Here is a 20,604-nt window from a genome sequence, read left to right as displayed (position 1 = left end):
TGTCGGGTCTGATTTTATGGGAAATGCCAGTTTGACATTTACGTGGTTACATCATGTCCATAAACAGAAAGAAGAATACCTGTTACTTACAGTATATGGCGTGTGTGGGAGCTGAGGATGGTTTGTAGCTTGTTCTTACAACAGTTGTTTAGAATTCAAACTTTTCATCTCGATGGCTGCTTTTAATCATTCAATTTTTAAAAGGCCATCATCTTTGACATCTGGGAAATCACTGTTGTCAAAATCAAGAAAGTTCGAAAGGTGGAGAGTCTGCAGTCTAAAAGAGAAGATATTCTTTTTTCTTTTCTGCTGAACACAGGTAAGACATTTCAGAAAGACATGTTACTTACATGTTCAGATGACATTTTTTCAGATATAAGCCTAGTAGGACAAAAGTGGATGTAAAATGACAGATCCGCTGGGATATGGTGATCACAGATTCATCTACGCAGAGAAGCAGTGCCGAAGCACAACCCACGTAAAAAATAACTCTGCAAGTAACTTGCAATTTAATATTTCATACAGAGATGTCAATAGAAATGCGAAAGTTCTGCACTGCAGCTTTAAATATTGGGTGGTTCTCATCAACTAGTACTAACCCTGCTTTGTTCTGCTCCGAAAAAAAAAAAATAAAATAAAATAAAATAAAATAAAATAAAATAAAATAAAATAAATATATATATATATATATATATATATATATATATATATATATATATATATATATAAAACAAATATATTTCATTACATTTAAAATAAACTGAATACTGAATTAAATAAGTTTAAGCATGCTCATCAGGTGCATTCAGATCATTATATGTATTATTATTTTGCAATATTGCATCTTTTAATGTAAAAATGAATGCATAATCTGGACAAAAAGGCACATCATGTCATTGACCCACATAATGAATGCAGTTAAATTCACTGAATTTTTTTCATTTGAACTTTTCACTCATACTTATATATTTAATTAAAAAATGAACTAAAAAACATAATTTCTACTAGAGATCCCCACTGCATCTCAAATCTCTGTACTAGGTGTTTGGCTAACAGTCTTCATAAGAAATCCCAGCTCAGCACCCGAGGAGCACATAAAAGAGCCCATCTCACATGACTAATGTAGTTCACCTACCCCGTCGGACCATATTATCACACACAGCACTCCTGTGGCCTTGTTATACTTATGTGGGAACGATACAGTGAGTCAAAGGCATTGAGTCTGCGCTTATACCTGCCTGTCTGCTTTACATTTCATTTCATTATCCTCAGCCCACATGAGTCCTTCTGGAGCAGAGCGGCAGTAGATCACCTGCTGAACAAATTGAGCAGCATCCCACATACTGAATTCATTGCCTCTGAACCAAGGAGCAACGGCCTGCTCTCCCCCGCTCTTCCTGTGAACATCAGGCACATCTGCAGCAGCACATCTGCTCCTTCTCAAGCTCTCTAGGTAGAGCCGAGCCGACATCATTCATCCTGCTGGGAACAGCCATGTTTGACTGCCTTGGAATTCTAAAGATAGGTTGCATTAAAATCGCACAATAAATTACGCGCCTAACTATATCTGTAAGGGTATGAAATGTTTTATCGATAGAGGGCTGTAACATGGCCTTCTCAGACGATCCATAATGTTCTGAGAACAGAAGCCTGCAACTTGTGGAGCTGCTAACCATATGTGCAATCCTAAAACTAAAGCCTTAGGAAGCCTTCGCTTTGCCAGAAAGCATTGTCACTTTTCCCAAACACTCATCTTCACTGTTAGATTTACTGTGGGGATATTTGATTCGTATTTTGGAAAAATGTCACTTTCAGATAGCATAGCCTATCCCAAACAATGCCTGCTTTGTTCAAACAGGCCTCCGTTCCAACAAATAAGCCAATGAGTGGAAGACTGTGATGTTAATGGAAAGGGAATGAAAAAGGAGATTTTTTTTTTTCTTTTTTTTTAATTGCGCACTGAAACTACAGGAGTCTTAGACTTACCGCTGATGGATGGCAAAAATTACATCCTCTAATTAAATCCTTTCTTTGTGGCTGTCAATGGGTACGGTGTGTGCCAAAAATCTTGGTGAATTGCAGGTTATTTTAGTTTGTTTGGAGTGGAACAGTGGTAAGACAGAAAACTTACAGAGCAGTTAAATCCCACTAATTAGATAGTGCCTACGACTGTTAATAATCATCCGATGTCCAGAAAAAGATTTATTAAAGGACAAAATAGAGGGAGAGAAAGTATGTATAAAATTAAAACTACTGTATGTAATGGATATGGGCCAGTGACAAAAAGGATGTGTAAAAATGAGAAAAGTAGAAACCTCACAAAATCTATTTTAAAATGCATGTGGCAAGTTATTAATTCAGTCTTATAAATGTAGTCATGTTGGTTTCATATATAACCGTTCAAAAGTTAGGAACGGTCTGTAAAATTTTTTCATGTTTTTGAAAGAAGTCTCTTATGCTGCGTCTTTTATTTTGGCAATAAAATAATAATAGAACATTTTAATTTAAATAATTAAATAACTGTTTTCTATTTGAATATATTTTAAAATGTAATTCATTCCTGTGATGTCAAAGCTGTTTCAGCATCATTGTCACATGATCCCTCAGAAATCATGCTAACATTTATTATTATCATATTATAAATGTTGAAAACTTGAAAACAGCTGTGCTGCTTAATATTTTGTTTTTCAGAATTCTTTGATAAATAGAAATTTCAAAGCAACAATGTTTTTGAAATAGAGATGTATTTTATTTTATTTATTTATTTTTAATCTTTACTGTATGGAAGATTGTTTCCACTATAGATGAAAAAAAAAAAAAAAACGGTAACTGTGACTTTTTTTTTTTAATCTCATAATTCAGATTTTTTTCCTCACAATTCTGAGTTTATATCTCACAAATCAAACTCACAATTTTGCATTCAGAATTGCAAGATATAAACATAGAATTGCAAGACATACATGCAAAATTGCAAGATATAAATGCAGAATTGCAAGATTTAAACACCAGATTTAAAGTTGTGAGATAAAAAGACAGAATTGTGATATAAACACAGAATTGTTAGATATGTAGTGTATATATTTTATTGATGTTACACCATTTGACAATTTAAATTCATTAAACCCTTTTCTTTGTGTGTGCGCATGTGTGTGTGAAATCAACATTAATATAAAGATTACATTTTCTAGGACTTTTTTTTAAACTAGATTTTTTTTTCACACTTATTCATCATCTGAGGCATCCTTATTTATCATTGACCCTATAATAGTTGTTTGTCCAAGGTGGGTGGTGCATCAGCAGGTGTTCATTTACGGTCCATGCACCACAGAGATGACCTTAATAAATCTATTAGCCGCCCACTGTATAGTGCATGTGTCCAGAGCAGCGTCTAAAGAGCAGCCATGTGGGGCTCCCTGAGGCCTAAACATATAGTGTGTTTCAGTCTTATCTGAGCCTAGCAGAATCTGTGACCCAGATCAGACTGCCTGCGAGCGTCCTCCTTCACACCTGCTGAGAGCCCCAAACACAGTTCTGATATTCACACTTTTGAGGTGTTGATGAAGAGCTTGCACAAATTAATCTATTGATTCTGATAAATTTAGAACTAGGAATTTCCACAATGAAAGGGTACTGTATAGATCTATGACTTGCCGAATTTATTTAGATTTTTTTTAAAATTATTTGTATATAGTAAGTTATTAAAATATTATACAAATACAGTTAATACAGACAATGAATTATATGAATGAAAACATATCTTCTATACATTCAGTGAAGTTTAAAAATTATCAATGAAATATAATTTTTAAGGGAATTAAAAATTGAAATTTTTAATGATTTATTAATAATTTTTAACTGTGATTTATAAATCACAGATTCTGTTTTGAGTGTTTGGGGGATGAGCACGCTGCCCTCGGGCTCGAGGGAGAATGTGAGCACTGCTATGTTTTGCCTATCAAAGTGCTTTGCCTAGTGGCTAGCTTTTTTCAAAGAGGAGCGAGCCGCCGCTCCCTCGGGAAAATCCTGGGGATCGAGTGTTGATCTGGCTGAGGCGCGTGAGATGGGTCCGCCCCTTTCTCTCGCGCTCTCGCCGGATCACGAGGTCCTCGCGTCCGCTTCTGAAGCGCGCTTCGGCGCTTCTTCTGAACGGGCCGAGGATTCTTCATCTCATGCTTCTGTGGAGATGGAGAGTGCCACCTCAGAGCGCCCCTCTCGCGATGATAAAGCGCATGAGGAGTTACTCGAGGTGGTAACTCGAGCAGTCGATCGTTTATAACTAGACTGGCCACAGGAGCAGGAGAACCCCAAACGCTCAAAATTAGATGACAGGTTTCTGTCAGGTGGTCGGGGGGGAGGGGCCTCAGCGACGGTCTCTCCCCTTCTTTGGCGATCTCCATGACGAGCTGGTTCGTTCATGGAGTAAGCCCTATTCGTCCCGTGTCTTTGTACCATCGCCGTCGATTTATTCGCCTATCGTGGATGCAAAGGCACGGGGCTACAGCATGATGCCCCAGGTGGAAGAGACGCTTGCGGGCTATCTCTCTCCTGGGACTTCATCCTCCCTGAAGAAACCTATGCTCCCCACCAAGCGTTGTAGAATGACATCCTCGCTGGTGGGGAAAGCTTTTCAGGCAGCGGGTCAGGCTGGTGCTGCCCTGCACACCATGGCGGTTCTGCAGGCGTACCAGGCTGACCTGCTCAAAGACTTGAGCACAGGCGGCACCATCGATGAGGAGGCGTTTTCAGAGCTTCGCCGGGTCACAGATCTGTCTCTCCGTGCGACCAAGCAGACGGCCCGTGCCATCGGCCGTTCTATGGCTGCCATGGTTTTCACGGAGAGACATCTGTGGCTTAACCTCACGGGCATCAAGGAGAGGGATCGATCTTTCCTTCTTGATGCCCCCGTCTCGCCTTCCGGCCTATTTGGCGAGGCTGTCAACACAGTTGCCACTAGGAGCGCCGTGCTCAAGCGTCGGGACTGTCGGCCACCCAGTCCCGACCAGGTCCGGTTCTTCTTAGGCGAGAAGCCCAGAAGAAGAGTGTAGCGAGTCGTGAGCCCCCTCGTAGAGACTGGGGAGCGGCTCGCCGCACTTCTCAATCCGCCTCAAAGAGACCGCACCTGCGGAGCATCATCTCCGCTAAAAAGAAGTCCTGAGGCTGGTGCGCCCAGGACCGTGGGGGTGTGTCCCCCCAGGGAGGGGCGCGTAAAATTCCAACAGAGAGTAGAGGCTCCTTCCTGGCACCCTCAGGGGGCCGCTGTACAATCTCCGCCGCCACTGGTGTTTCAGGGACCGGCGGTCTGCAGAGAAATGTTAGGTGTTTGGTTGCCTCCTGCCACGTTTCAGGACACCAGACATCTAACATCCGCCCATCAAAGTGAAGTGTCAAAATTAGTGCCCCTTTCAGAGAAGCTGGCAGCGTGGAAGCTACTGCCAAATATCTCTCCGTGGGTAGAAAGGACTGTAGAGAAAGGCTACAGGATTCAGTTTGCGTATCGGCCTCCGCATTTCAACAGCGTGGTCTCCACTTCCGTGAAACCGGAACGAGCGCATTTGTTGACACAGGAGTTGCAAACTCTGCTGGACAAAGGGGCCATAGAACGTGTTCCCCTGCCAGACAGACAGTCAGGCTATTACAGCCGGCATTTTCTTGTTCCCAAGAAAGATGGGGGGTTGCGTCCGATTTTAGATCTTCGCGGGTTGAACCGCTACCTCAAAATGTTGACAATCAAGATGATTGTTTCTCACATCCAATCGGAGGATTGGTTTGTGACAATCGATCTAAAGGACGCTTATTTTCATATAAAAATATTGCCACAACACAGGAAGTTCCTGAGGTTCGCTTTTGGGGGCGAAGCCTTGTCACCCCGCACTTACACCAAATGCATGGATGCAGCTCTGGCTCCTCTACAACTCCAGGGCATCCGCATTTTAAACTACATAGACGACTGGCTGATTCTGGCTCAGTCTCAGGAGCTAGCGCTTCGACATCGGGATGTCGTCCTAGCTCATCTCTGGGGTTGAGACTCAACGCCAAGAAAAGCGTTCTCTCTCCTGCTCAGAGGACAACGTATTTGGGGGTCGATCACGATGCGGGCACAGCTGTCTCCTGCACGCGTCGAATCCATTCTTAACGCCCTAAAGAACATCAAGCTAGGCCAGAAGATTACTGTTCATTACCTTCAGAGGGTTCTAGGTCTCATGGCAGCTGCATCCACGGTGATACCCTTGGGTCTCCTGCACATGAGATCGTTTCAGTTGTGGCTCAGAGCCAGGGGATTTCATCCAAGGGCCAATCCCCAGAGGCAAATAAGGGTTACGCGCCAGGGCCTCGTACCCTTTCTATATACGTCGCAAGATGCTAATGACAGATGCATCCCTCACGGGTTGGGGAGCGGTCTTAGATGGCCGTCCAGCCCAAGGGATCTGGAGAGGTCATCTTCTCGAATGGCACATCAATTGCCTCGAAATGAAGCCTGTATTTCTGGCCCTGAAATACTTCCTCCAGCAGTTAAGAGGCTATCATGTCCTAGTGCGGGTGGACAACACGGCGGTACTCTCTTACATAAATCGTCAGGGTGGACTGCGGTCGCGCCGCTTGAACGAGCTAGCGCAGCAGGTTCTGCTATGGGCACAGAACAAGTTCCTGTCCCTCAGAGCGATTTACATTCCCGGGCATATGAATGTGGGAGCAGACTTGCTGTCCAGACAAGCTGTGATTCACGGGGAATGGAAACTCCACCCCGAAGTAGTCAGTCAAATCTGGGAAAGATTTTACGAAGCAGAGGTGGACCTCTTTGCTTCATAGGAGACAGCACAATGTCCCCTCTACTTCTCTCTGACTCATCCAGCTCCCCTGGGTCTGGACGCGATGGCCCATGTGTGGCCCAGACTGCGTCTTTACGTATTTCCCCCAGTCGCTCTGCTCCCAGGAGTCCTGGCCAAGGTCCGTCAACAGGGGTCTCGCCTCTTACTGATAGCGCCCCGTTGGCCGACCAGAATATGGTTCTCAGATCTAATATCTCTCCTCGACGGCTCGCCGTGGGCGATTCCGGTGGGGAGGGACCTTCTCTCTCAGGCACAGGGGACAATATTTCATCCCCGGCCCGAGCTCTGGAACCTTCATGTCTGGCCCCTTAGGGGGACCAACTGAGACATGCTGGCCTTCCAGCCGATGTAATAGAGACTATTCTGAGCGCTAGGGCTCCCTCCACTAGAAGAACTTTTGCCGTCAAATGGTGTGTTTTCGAAAGTTGGTGTACGACACACCATGCAGATCCAATTCACTGCCAGATTGTTTCAGTACTGGAGTTTCTGCAAGAGAAACTGTCCTCAGGCACATGTCCTAATACTCTTAGAACTTACGTGGCCGCCATCTCGGCTTGCCATGCTCTGATTGATGGGGTTTCGGTGGGGAAACACCCTCTAGTTGCCCGCTTCATTCGAGGAGCTAAGCGGTTGAGGCCGCCAGCTAGAGCGACAGTTCCTTCATGGGACCTAGCTATAGTGCTTGAGGGCTTGGTGGACACCCCTTTCGAACCACTAGAGTCAGCGCCTGTCAGGTTTCTGACCCTAAAGATGGTTTTTCTAACAGCTATTACTTCTCTGAAGAGAATTGGGGATTTGCAGGCTCTGTCAGTCTCGCCATCTTGCCTAGATTTTGCCCCTGGGCTGGTCAAAGCTATTTTGCATCCTCACCCTAGTTATCTTCCGAAGGTTCCATTCTCGACCATAAATCCGGTCGTTCTCGAAGCCTTCTGCCCTCCGCCGTTCACGACACCGGAGCAGGAGAAACTTCACTTACTGTGTCCAGTACGTGCTCTCCAGATTTACGTCCACTGCACTAGCCAGTGGCGTAAGTCGGAGCAGTTTTTCGTATGTTTTGGAGGCCGCAACCGGGGGGCGGCTGCCACTCGACAGACTATGTCACATTGGGTGAGGGATGCTATTGCCCTAGCCTATGAGGCGCGTGGTCAAGCTTCGCCTCTAGGTGTAAGGGCCCATTCAACCAGGGGGATTGCATCTTCAATGGCTTTGGCAAGAGGTGTCCCCTTGCAGCAAGTTTGTGATGCGGCAGGTTGGTCCTCTCCGCACACATTTGTTAGATTCTATAGTTTGGATGTTCATGTTACTCTGGGCTCGCATGTCCTTGAGTCGACATCCCAGAGTCATGTCTGAGACCTCTTTCATGTTTGTGCGCACACACTACACAACGTTGGGGGTCCAGACACTTCCAGTGCGGTGGCGTTGGTATTCTCGTTCCCATAGCGCTTTCAGCCTCGAGAGTAGCTTTTGATAGGGGAACGTCCCGGGTTACTTGACTGTAACCCTGTTCCTCGAAAAAGCGGGAACGAGATGCTGCGCTTCAATGCCGCACTGTAGTCGTGCCTGGACGTCCTTTCAGACAAAGGTATAACCTGAGGATGTTTCCGTGTCACGTCTATTTATAACCTCGCAGGTGCATGTGATCATGACGTCACCAAACAAGGTTATTTAAGCCAATTCTTGGCGTGTTTGACACACGTGCTTCACAACCGGTCGAACAAAGAATGTTTTCCCATAGCGCTTTCAGCGCAGCATCTCGTTCCCGCTTTTTCGGGGAACAGGGTTACAGTCAAGTAACCCGGGACGATTTGTTGTGTGCTTCTGCTGTTTGAGTGTCAGCTTTCAGAAATTGTGTGACAACAAGTAAAGATTTTGTGTGTAAGCAGTTGAAAAAAACTGTAAGTAGAAGCACACAATGGTAATTTCTTAATCTTAAACAGTTTATTGAAAAAAAAAAGCTAACAACAGTGGTGGTATACCACAACATAAAGTGTCAATGTCTTGTCATGTGTCCTTGAGCATCAATTACAGCTCGACAACTACGTCTCATGCTGTTCACAAGTCGACTTATTGTCTGCTGAGACATGGCATTCCACTCTTCTTGAAGGGCTGCCCTCAGGTCATTAAAGTTCTGGGGTGCAGGGTTACATGACGACTCAGCTGATCCTATAGGTTTTCTATGGGATTCAGGTCTTGAGAAAGTGCAGGCCACTCCATTTGAGGTACACCGGCCTCCAGCAGTCGATGCGACCTCGATGAGCTGGGGCATTATCGTCCATGAAGATAAAATCAGGCATGTGTTGCGCACAATGACTTGATTAATGATGTTATTCAGGTAGTTTGGCAGTTCTGCCCAGAGTGTAACATGGATGTCCACTTCTATGTCTTTCTGTGACTCTTCCAGTCTCTCTGTGTCTCTGTTGCAACCTGCTGATGAAATTCTGTGACACTCTATGCTCAGTGGCAACTTCCCTCTGAGAACATCCTGTTTGAAGCCTTGCAATGGCCAAGTACTGTTGATCAGTTTATTGATTGTTAGGTGTCATCTTGGTCTCATGATGTCAAAATGTGAACAGCATGATGAAGAGGACTATTTAAATACAAATTGTCATTGAACCAAGTGGCCGATTCATGGATCAGACACTTGTTGGGATTTTTGCGGTTAATCACCTAGTTAGAGAACAGCATGTTATGCAATAAGTACTGAAACATTGAACAGTTGGACATGTGGATTCAAAAGTTTAGAGAAGGCCAAATTAAGTTGTAAAGGTTATAGTGCATGTTACGTGCATTCTGAAATTTCACCCAAAAGTCGAATATCCCTAACTTTTTGTGAGTAGTGTATATACTTTGTTACACCACTTGACATTTTATAGTCATTAAACATTTTACAATATTTAACAATTTCTTTTTCTTGTTAATTACAATCTCCAGACAGTTACAACTACACTTTTACCTTTAGTTCGTTAGTTCATTCATTCATTCATTCATTTTCAAAATGAATTTCAATTAATTAAATCAATTAAAAATCTTAATCATAAAAGTGAGGTGTTTTCAGTGTTTTCTGAATATATATTTCAGTTGCTTAATAGAAATAAAATATCGTTACTTTATTAACAATAACGTATGTTTTTATCAGAAAGGGTGTGTGTGTGTGTGTGTTTGGGTAAGCAAAACAAACACCAACGCGAGACACTTTCTTCTTAGCATTCATTCTTTAGAAAATATTTTGAGAATGTTTATTATAAAAATATAAATGTTTCCACTACAAATCATTTTACATTAGTAGACAAGGCCACCTACACACTCACACACATACACACACATCAATCTAAAGAAGGGGAACAGGACGCAAAACAGTATTGCTTTTCAAAACATTATCTTCAACAAAGTAAAATATAAAAACACTGATAGGGTCGAAACATAACCATGTCATAACTTACTGAATGCTAGAAAAAAAAAAAAAAAAAATCTGCACTGTGTATGGTGGTTTGTTGTTAAGAAATAAATAATAAGTCATTATAATTGTTTTTATGTAAAACAAATATAATACAAAATAACATAAAATATCATACAAATGAGTTTTGTAAAGGCTGCACAGATATTTTGTTCATTCTTTTATACATACATACAGACATTTGTACAAAGGGATGGCCGGGTAAATGATAGTACCTCTACAGTCACCACTGCTATCATCACAGGTCCGGTTCACATATGTACATGCTAACAGCGGGGAGAAAGCAACATTTACAGGCAGAATGAAAGAGACAAAGAGGAAAAATGGACTGTTCCTTCATAAGGTAGTGCAGTACATGGTCAGACCGTCATTTGTGCACCATTAGTGCTCTTTTTTGATTTTATGATCAGGATGTCTTAAGAAAATATTCGGATAATGATATTAAGCCCGTATTCAGTCTCAAACTAATACATGATGAAGAACCTTGTATTTTGAAAACTGATGATACTTGATTGGAACACAGCTGTCCTTTCTGAATAACCCTCCACATGAAACTGGAAGATTTCGTAGTCCTGATCTCAAAGTGAACTTCACTACAGGAAATCACAGAGCATGGTAATGTACGGAATAGCACACTACCATACTACTCTTACTACTCCTCAAGTATATAATATACTTTATATACTGCGTACAGTATGCAAATGTTCTGTATGCATGGAATCTCCAGGCAAAAAGTGCAGTATTCAACAGAGCTGCACAGAATACTGTATCCCACAATGCATCATGCTTGATTTGATCTCCCATTTCTAGTAGCTGTAATATTTGAGTTATTTTTTCTCAAACCAGTTCAGCACAAACTCTGCCCTGCGGATTTCATTGGTCTTGTCAACAGCACTGATCGCCTGAAACGTCTGAACTTTTCTTGACGGGTGACTGCCTGATTGAGTCGACCAATGAAATCGTCTGTGGGGTGGGGTTTGCACTTAAAGGGATAGTTCACCCAAAAAAGTTCCAACATTGGATGAATTTATTTTGCTAGTGGAAGACAAAAGATATTTTGAATAATGATGGTTACCAAACAGTTTTGGTGCACATTTTCTTCTTATATCTTCTTTTATGTTCTGCATTGACGTGACAGTGAGTAAATGAAGACCAAATGTTCATTTCTGGGTGAACTAGTTTAGAAAAAAGATAAAATCACAAGTGATATTTAATTTTCTTTCTTGACACATTATTTGATTGCCAAATGTTAAACTTAATGTGAAGTGACATTCACGACTTATTTTCTTTACATAATCTGATTTCCAGGATATTCAACAAGAAAAAATGGAGGGTGGGACTTTGTTTAATCAATTGGGAACTGATTTGGATTGTGAAAAGTAGGTGTTGCCAGAATGTAATCAGGTGATTGGAATGGAGAGGATCTGTAGGGACAAACGAAAAGTGAAGCCATTTCTGAGTTGAAGCGAGTCAAATTGAAATCAAGTCAACATGATTTCAGTATGAATTTGACACATAATTGGATTAAAAATGCAAAGGAACCTTATTTTCATGTTGATAATTGGATGTCACTGAATTAAACAAGAAGAGGTCATGTGAGAACAATTATTTAACATGTTGTTGCAAAGTCTTTTGTTTCACATACTAAACAAAACAGGGAGTGTTCAGTATGTAGTAAGCTAATATTTTATTTCGAACACAGCCCATGTACCTCATATATATCATATCTGAGACTTCTGAGTCCAAATCCTGGAGGGATGACATATATATGCAGGTCAAAACTCAGAAACAAGTTCGCATTTTAGCACTTCCGTTTCCATCGTCCATGGATTTTGTGAATGGACTTTTGGTTAAATGCCTAAAATTAGCTCTGGAAGTGTAAGAGCCTATTTTCTGCAATAATCCAAAAACCAATGGCAAAGTCCTATCGGTGATACTAACTTTTGGGTTGGCCTGCAAAAACACATCAGCACTCTATTCTGTCTGTGTTACTGATTCTAGTAAACAGTTTCTTTTCTTTATTTTGTACTGTTTTTATTTGATAATGAATTCATATATCATCTGAACACAGTGGTGCAAACAAACATGTGTCATGGGCTACATTAACAAATAAACCTTTAAAATGGCATGTTTACCCAAGGTCTCCGCTACTCCATCCCTGATTCTGGAGAATGGCTCTCTGCACTTGCAGATTAATGGTTAATTATCAAATATATAGCCAAATATGTCAGATCCTAACAAGCATCACCAGATTGCTCTAACAGTAACCAGCTGTACTTCTCCTGCCGTTCTTCAGAAGAATTAAAGGGGGCTTTTCTACAAGAAACCACCAAACTCTGGGGTGCAAGCTATTGCCTCTCTGAAGTGCTACCTTCCAAAAGGAAGACGGATGCTTATGCAAAGTTTTTCCTGAAGGCTTTTTAATGCTCCCCTGCCACATATGAAGAGCTCTTTGTTAAATCCGTTCGGATCGGACCGGCTTCCGTCCTCTAGGAGGAGCCATGCGGCGTGACCGTAGACTCTTAAACACGAGGCCCGTGTTCATCCACCTCTCTCGCCGATAATCGCTGGGAGACGCGCTCATCGTCTTTGCACCTCGTGCCCGGGAAGACGTGATCTTTCTCCAGGAAGGTTGTTCTGCTTCGCACATGTGTTCAAGAATTGTAGTTCCACTTCCTCTTTTCATTTAATATCTATTTCCTGTCTGTTAAAGCCAAAGCAGCATCAATCTTGTTTAGGTGTCTTTCATTTCCGTCGCTCATTTTTAATTTTACACAGGAACTGGACCGTTCTTTGAGTGTGTTTCAAGTGTTGTTAGGCTGCTCACGATCTTCTTCTGAGGTCCAACGATCGTCACACCGACTTTCTTGAAGTCCCTGCGTGTCAGAGAGGAGAGAAAGACAGTGAGGACGGGTAATATAGCGCTCACAGTTTGACATACGGTGACATTAATGACAAGCCCGCAGCGGCGCTCTGCCTCAGACCGCTTGTGTCAGTCATGTAGGCCGAAGTATTCCAGGAGGACACCATGCTGCCATACGCATTCAATAAGCTGAGGAGCTGGACTCGTGACAGACTTTGTGTTATAACTTAAACACTGGGCTGATTTACAGCTTCCTGTGATGAGAAATTGGAGTAGCTGCTTCATTTTCTGAGTCGGTTATTTCTACTGTAATTTGAAAGGAACAGCACTGTCAGGGTTACCCCGGAGGGAAAAAGAACGACATTTTTCATTTAATGAGATCCATGCAACAGCTGACAGGAGCTTGCATTATTTACAATCGTGGATAGACTCTCCAGACTTACCATATGGATGAGTTCATCCCGTGTGCACATATCCGACTTGGTCTCATAGGAAAAACGTGACTACATGCGTTTTTGCACAGCGTAAGTTTTTGCACTGTCGCTGTAGTTCGCAGGTGACATGAACAGCAGTGATGCTAAAAAAACAGTTTACTTTCACTGTGACAAAGTTATGAAGAGTAATGAGTAAAATTGGTTTTGTTCAAATAAAGTTATTACATGGGTTCAGAATATTCACTATTGTTCAAAGAAGTCTCTTTTGCTAAACAAGGCTGCATTAATTTGATAAAAATTCAGTAAAATCAGTAATATTATGAAATATTATAAAATTAAAATGTTTTCTTTATATGTATTAAAATGTAATTTATTCCTGTGATGCAAAGCTGAATTTTTGGCATCATCACTCCTGGCTCCAGTGTCACACGATCCTTCAGAAATCATTCTAATATGCTGATTTGCTGCTCAAGAAACATTTCTTATTATTTCTTGCTGCTTAATATTTTTGTGGAAACTGTACTCTTTTTCCTCCTGAAGCATTCTTTGATGAATACAAAAGTTCAAAAGAACAGAATTTATCTGAAACTGAAACTTTAGTAATAGTATTGTAACTTTCAGTTTAATATAAATAAAATTATACACAAATAAGTATTCATTTCTTAAAAAAAACAAAAAAACTCACTTTAAGATGTGTTCAAATAATGAATATTGTAGTTGCATATTTGTTTAATTTAAATATGTCACATAATAATAATAATAATAATCTAATTTAAACAAAATATTCTGTCAAACTAACAGTTTATAATATTTATGCCAGGCCAGTGGAAGGACAGGCAAAAGTTAAAACAGATTTTTGGCCAACTATCCAGAAACAAATGTTATGTTGTATATCCATTTTAAGACCTACTGATAGAGATTGCGTTTTGGGTTTGACTCACTCTCGGGAAATGGACAGAATTGCCTGTATGCATTATTACTGGTTTAAATGCATTAGAAAATGTATACTGTAGTGGTCTCTTCTCTGGTTGAATTTTAGGTCTACAATTATATTTAATTAGGCTGAAAAACTTATTCCTGTATGTAGTATTTAAGTCACTAGAATATTATTTGGTGACATGCCTCCTCTGTATAAAATAAAATTCAACTCATTTCCACTGGAAACTGCAGCAATTTGTACTGCCTATTTCAGGTTTTACAAAAACTCATATTAAGTCACGTTTTTTTCCCATTAGATCCGACATTGCAAAAATATGGCAAACCAATCACTTTAAAGTACACCCCAAATACAGAAGCTTTTGCAAAAAAACAACAAAATCATTTTTCTTAGTATTGTCAGTTTAAGGGATGCAAAAGCTGTGCAGTGAAGATCATTATAGCATATTAGTGCAAGCAGGTTTAAGTTACAATCTATGCACACCTCAGGCATGAGTTCTGTTAGAAACACTTCTAGAAGGTGCAGCAGCGATTTAGTCCTGATCTGGACATGAGCGCAAGCAAGAGCTCAAGGGAGCAGCCAGCAACAGAAAAGCTATGATCAGAACCCACCATCCAGTCTATAAGCTTTAAAGTGTTGTAATTCCCATGGACGGCTCCCACTCAGGGCACGTGGCTGCTGGTCTGACTTCAGTCAGACAGATTCTATGGGCAGAATACAGCTTTAGATCGACTGACACACAGGCTGTTTATCGTCAATGCACTGCTAATGCACTGACATCAGCCAAACAAACTCTCACAATGTCAAACAAGACAGGCCTGCAACATTTCTGTGCGACAAAAGTCATTTGATCTACTACAGAGTCAAATTCAAGCTTCAATAAAGCGGATTTAACGAATTCAGAGGCATGTTGTCTATAATGCTAATTAAAATGTTAGGATACATTGTCATTGCAAACAACTGAAATCAAGAAGTAACTGCTATACCATTATAACAGCTGTAAGACATCTCGTCGCTTAAGGAAACAGGCATGCAAACTAGTTTGGTCAAATCATTTTCTTTTTAAAAAATCCATTACAAAAAAGTAGTATACTTCAAGTTCATTTTAGTAAACTTAAAGGGTTAGTACACCCAAAAATGAAAATTAGTCCATGTTTTACTCACCATAAAGGCATCCTAGGTGTATATGACGTTCTTCTTTCAGATGAATCCAATCGGAGTTATATTAAAATTATCCTGGCTCTCTAAGCTTTATAATGGCATGGGTCGGTGTTTTTATTCAACAGTCCAAAAGTAGTCAAATAAAGTGCATCCATCCATATTAAAACATGCATCACATGGGTCAATAAAGGCCTCTTGTAGCGAATCGATGCGTTTTTGTAAGAAAAATATCCATATTTAAAACGATATATACAGTTTTGTGCAACTTCCGCTATCTGTCGTACATGCGTTCACGAGACTGCCTTTCCGGTGGATGACAACATTCAACATCCTCCAACATTTTTCTTTACAAATCCTCGTTTTGTGCTTCTAATTCATGACCCGCATTTTGTTTTGTTCTCTCTCCGTCGCGCTTCTGTGTTCATCACGAATCTCTGGCGCTTCCACGACACATGCGTCCTACATGTATAGTTTGTATTTTTTAGTTTGTATAGGTACTTTTTATAGATAGTATATTTATAGTCAAAATCTATCAGTAGGATAGTTGTGTATAGGTTTATATTGTCTTACTCCATTGTTGTATGCCTGTATTTATGTAGCACCGTGGTCCTGTGAGGCACGACATTTCGTTCCACTGTATGCCCCCGCATGTAGCGGAATGACAATAAAGCTCAACTTGACTTGACTTGACTTGACATCATCTGCCAGAACCCTTCTGCCCACGACAGTTAGCAGAAGTGATAAAATGGTGTTTATATAGTTTTAAATGTGGATATTTGTCTTACAAAAATGCATGGATTCGCTACAGGAGGCCTTTATTCACCCCCTGGAGCCGTGTGATGCGCATTTTAATATGGATGCACATGCTTTATTTGACTACTTTTGACCTGTTGAACACTACCACACATCCATGTCAATACAAAGCTTGAAAGAGCCAGGACAATTTTGAATATAACTCCAATTGGATTGATCTGAAAGAAGAAAGTCATATAAACCTAGGATGCCTCGAAGGTGAGTAAAACATTTTTGGGTGAACTAACCCTTTAAGTAAAGCTCCATTGTTTTCCAAAATATACTTTATGTAGTAAGCATACTTAAATAAATGTACTAGTAGTACACTTGTAAGTGTACTATTTCAGTACGTCCTGGACTAATTTGGTTAAATTTTTAGTTTATTGTTTATACTATAACAGTAGACAATGAGTAGCCTTTACAACTAATTTACATCTAAGGCTGCGTTTACACTTGGCACTAACATACGATCACCGCGATCCGATCAAGCAGATCGGATCATCAGTCAATCAGAACACGGCGCGTTTACAATTGGCAACATCAGCTGACTTCTCTATCTGGATAACCGATCGGAACTGTCTTTCCCACGCAATATTTAAATAAGTCTGCAGAGAATGGCCCAGTGCAAAGTCAACCTGAAGTGGTGGGTTTTCTTTTGCAAAGCATTTTCAGTCGTGGGACATTTTACAAATCAAAGATAAGTGTACAAGTCTCACTAGCGCTCCACACGGGTGTTCTCCGTCTTTCTTGTGACCGTTCGGGAGAGAGGGGTGGGGTTTTGCGTGACATCGACTTGCGAATGCAGACACGATGGCTGGATTGCATTTACATTACACTGAGATCCGATCACAATGCGTCCTCGACTACCTCTGGACCAGGACATGCTGATCAGATAACATTTCAGAAGTGCGTTTACACTTGTCTTTTCAATGTGGACACCATCCGGATACAGGTCGCATGTTAAGGCCAAGTGTAAACGCAGCCTAAGTTCTTCTTTTTTGTAACTATTCTGTGAACTATACTTCAAGTAAATTTATAGGTGTACTGTTAGTTTACTAGCTGTACTGTACGTCTAGCTCACTTTTTAGTTTATAAAAGAAACTTTGAAGTATACACTCTTAGTTCACTGAAGGAAAATGTACAAGTAGTAACTATACAAACTATTAAACTGGTTTACTGAGTGTATACCAGTTTAATTGTTTGTATAGTTACTACTTGTACATTTTCCTTTAGTGAACTAAAAATCATACTTATAGTTTACACACACCATAAAAGAATGATTAATAAAATGATCCAAATGTCGATCTGTTTCTGTGTATTTTAATAGCACTGTGTACAAAAAAGATCAAGTTCAGTTCCACCCATGTAGTATTTTACTCTAAACTATTCCACCCCAAAGCTGACTTGTTATTATAAACTTGAACATGTACATTTATCAAAAGGTAAAACATATGCTGGAGTACCTAAATGAAGCCAATATTTGTAGAAAAAGAGTAAACACAATTACAAGCCAAGCATACTTAGAATACTAAACTATAGAGATTAGTCAAAATTATAGGCCAAATATACTTTGGCTTTTCTGTATACTTGTCTCTGTATACTTAAGTATAAACCAGGTATACTTAAGTATAGGCCTATATGATAAGTACATAAAAGTAGACTGAAAATATACACTCTTATTTTTTTATTTAATTTTAGTTTTTTTTTCCAAGTATACTAAGTAAAACACAAAAAAACTGGAGCTTTGTTTTAAGTGACAATTTATAACTTATTTACTATATAATATGAAAAAAAGTGTCATTTGAATTCTATTAACTTCCATTTTTTAAAAGAAAATGTGTTGTTTTGCCAGAAATAACTCAACAAGACAGTATAACTATTGCACGCTGCCTGCCATATCAATTCAGATTTGTCTACAGTTTTAATGCGACTTGTACTAAATAAGGTAAAACCTTCAATGATAGATTAAAGAGCCTTAACGTTCTGCACAATTTACCATGAAATTGCAGTAAGAGGCCAAACATCTGGTAAACTTACTATATCCCCAATAACAACACAACCAACGTAAAGTGATAAGTGACTGAATCATCAATAATGATCTCTCTTCTTCATCTTCCTGGTAGACCTATTAAATGCCAATAGCTTACATGGCTTATTTAAATTTGAACAATTTTATCAAGCAGTTTCTGAGGTGCAGATGTCAATCTTTAGAATCAGAATCAGAATTAGCTTTATTGCCAGGTATGTTTACACATACGCAATTTGTTTTGGTGACAGAAGCTCTACAGTGCGACAGAATGACAGTGACAAGGCAAGACACAGATAATAAATATAATAATATACAAATATACAAAATAGACAATGTGCAAAAAAGCACAAACACAATATTCAAAATATACAATTTAGTATGTACAGGTATGTTAGGTGCAAATTTGAAATGTAATAAGTATGTGTGTTAAATATATAAATGTATGATAGTGTTGTGTGTTTCATGTTTATTGTTAAGTGTTCAAGTGTTCATGAGATGGATTGCCTGAGGGAAGAAACTGTTCCTGTGCCTGGCCGTGCTCTGTAGCGTCGACCAGACGGCAACAGATCAAAGAGAGAGTGTGCTGGATGTGAGCTGGATGTTATCTTTATTGAGGGCTCTCAAATTGGTGCAGTACTGCTGAAAAGACCAATACAAATTCCCATGCAATGCTGGTCTTTTGATCATTTTTTGGTTGTTATGCTTGTTAGTGTTGACTTGTCACAGGTTAGCATTGATTAGTGGTGGTTAATGTTGGTGTGTTTTTACTTAGGTGCTTGTTTATGTGGTTAAATACTGGTTTAGTGCTGATATGCTGTCTAGAACTGATTTGGTGCTGGTTTTAGGCTGGTTAGCAGTGGTTTATTCTGGCGTGGTTTCGCTTTGACTGGTTAGTGATGGTTTGATGTTGGCTTAGTTGATGGATGCTGTTTACCAACAAAACTTAGTGAAGCCGATTGATCTTGCATGCTGTCAGTGGTGAATCTGGTGGGTAGTTTTGTTTGTTAAGCTAGTTACCCTGTTGAAAAATTAAGTATGGTAGGTACATTAGGTATGTTTTGAAGAATGGTAGCTGGTTTGAGCTGGTTTAAGCTGGTCCTTAGTTGGTCATGAGCTGGTTTAAGCTGGTCTTGACTGGTTATAAACTGGTCCTGAGCAACTAGCCCCAGCTCAGGACCAGCTTATAACCAGCTACAATGCTTCAAAATATACCTAACCAGCATATGCTGTTTTTTCAACAGGGTAGGCAGAAAAGGTTAGTACAGTTGTCCAAAACCTAATATATAATAGTGATCTTGGTCTTTTCAGCAGTTAAAGCATATAAATCAACATATTTTTCATTAAAATTCACAAAAATAATTGTTTCAACTCAGTGGTCAGTCAAAGAGTGGTGGTGTCCACTCACTACTGAAGGCCAAACACTGAGAGACGAACTGCATGTTAAATAACCCAATCTGGGTCATGGATGAGGGCCGCTATTTGCATGTGATTATTTATGCTGACATCTGAACAAAATATAACCACAAGCAGCCTTAATTACAGACTGCTGAGTGTTTAGATGTTTAGTCCTAAGGGTAACATGCAGCACAGCACTGCCACTGTTCCCAGGCCGGCCCTTTGATCATTCTCAAGTTATGAATGTCAAATTATTTACATTGTCAAATACCTCGTCATTGGAATCGAAAAGTGGTTTTAGGAGATGCTAACCAGGCAAGGCAAGGTTCCTAATCAACATCTACAAAGCATTTCCCATAAATGCAGATCCACACTGTGGAGCAGAATAGGGCCTTTATGATTAGAAATTTGATTGAGTCAGGGGAATGTGCCCAGCTCAAGCCGTTAGATCGTTTCCAAGACTGGGGATTATGGGAGGAGAGCACTTTTATTTTTGGCAAAAGAGGTTTTATTTTTTTCTTCCATTTATTAGATTACAATAGAAGAAAACATTACTAAAGCACTGTCACTGGAGATTAATAACAAATGTAATGACCACCTTTAAAGGATTAACCAAAGCTGGGCTTCATTTACTGGAAACTGATCTGTAAATAAATTTGTCATCATCTTCTGCATCCGTTTAAACTGTTTTATGCCAACAAACTTAAATTAT

General features: G+C 40.2%; 1 protein-coding gene across 3 annotated transcripts in view; it reads right to left on the bottom strand.

The window, feature by feature from the left end:
- Window positions 1-10,031: 10,031 nt before the first annotated feature.
- Window positions 10,032-20,604, bottom strand: part of epha3 (eph receptor A3) — a 180,322-nt gene continuing 169,749 nt past the window's right edge. For 2 of the 3 annotated variants that reach the window (XM_058786651.1, XM_058786648.1), the window contains exon 17: window positions 10,032-13,157. In XM_058786651.1, coding sequence (XP_058642634.1) covers window positions 13,052-13,157 — 106 coding nt within the window. In that variant the 3' untranslated portion in view covers window positions 10,032-13,051. Of the gene's footprint in view, window positions 13,158-15,126; window positions 15,220-20,604 lie in introns of all 3 variants that reach the window. The other variant, XM_058786649.1, reaches the window with a different exon arrangement.

This window comes from Onychostoma macrolepis, chromosome 09 (genome assembly GCF_012432095.1).
Source record: "Onychostoma macrolepis isolate SWU-2019 chromosome 09, ASM1243209v1, whole genome shotgun sequence".
Taxonomy (NCBI): domain Eukaryota; kingdom Metazoa; phylum Chordata; class Actinopteri; order Cypriniformes; family Cyprinidae; genus Onychostoma; species Onychostoma macrolepis.
This window is presented reverse-complemented; position numbering and strand designations above follow the sequence as displayed.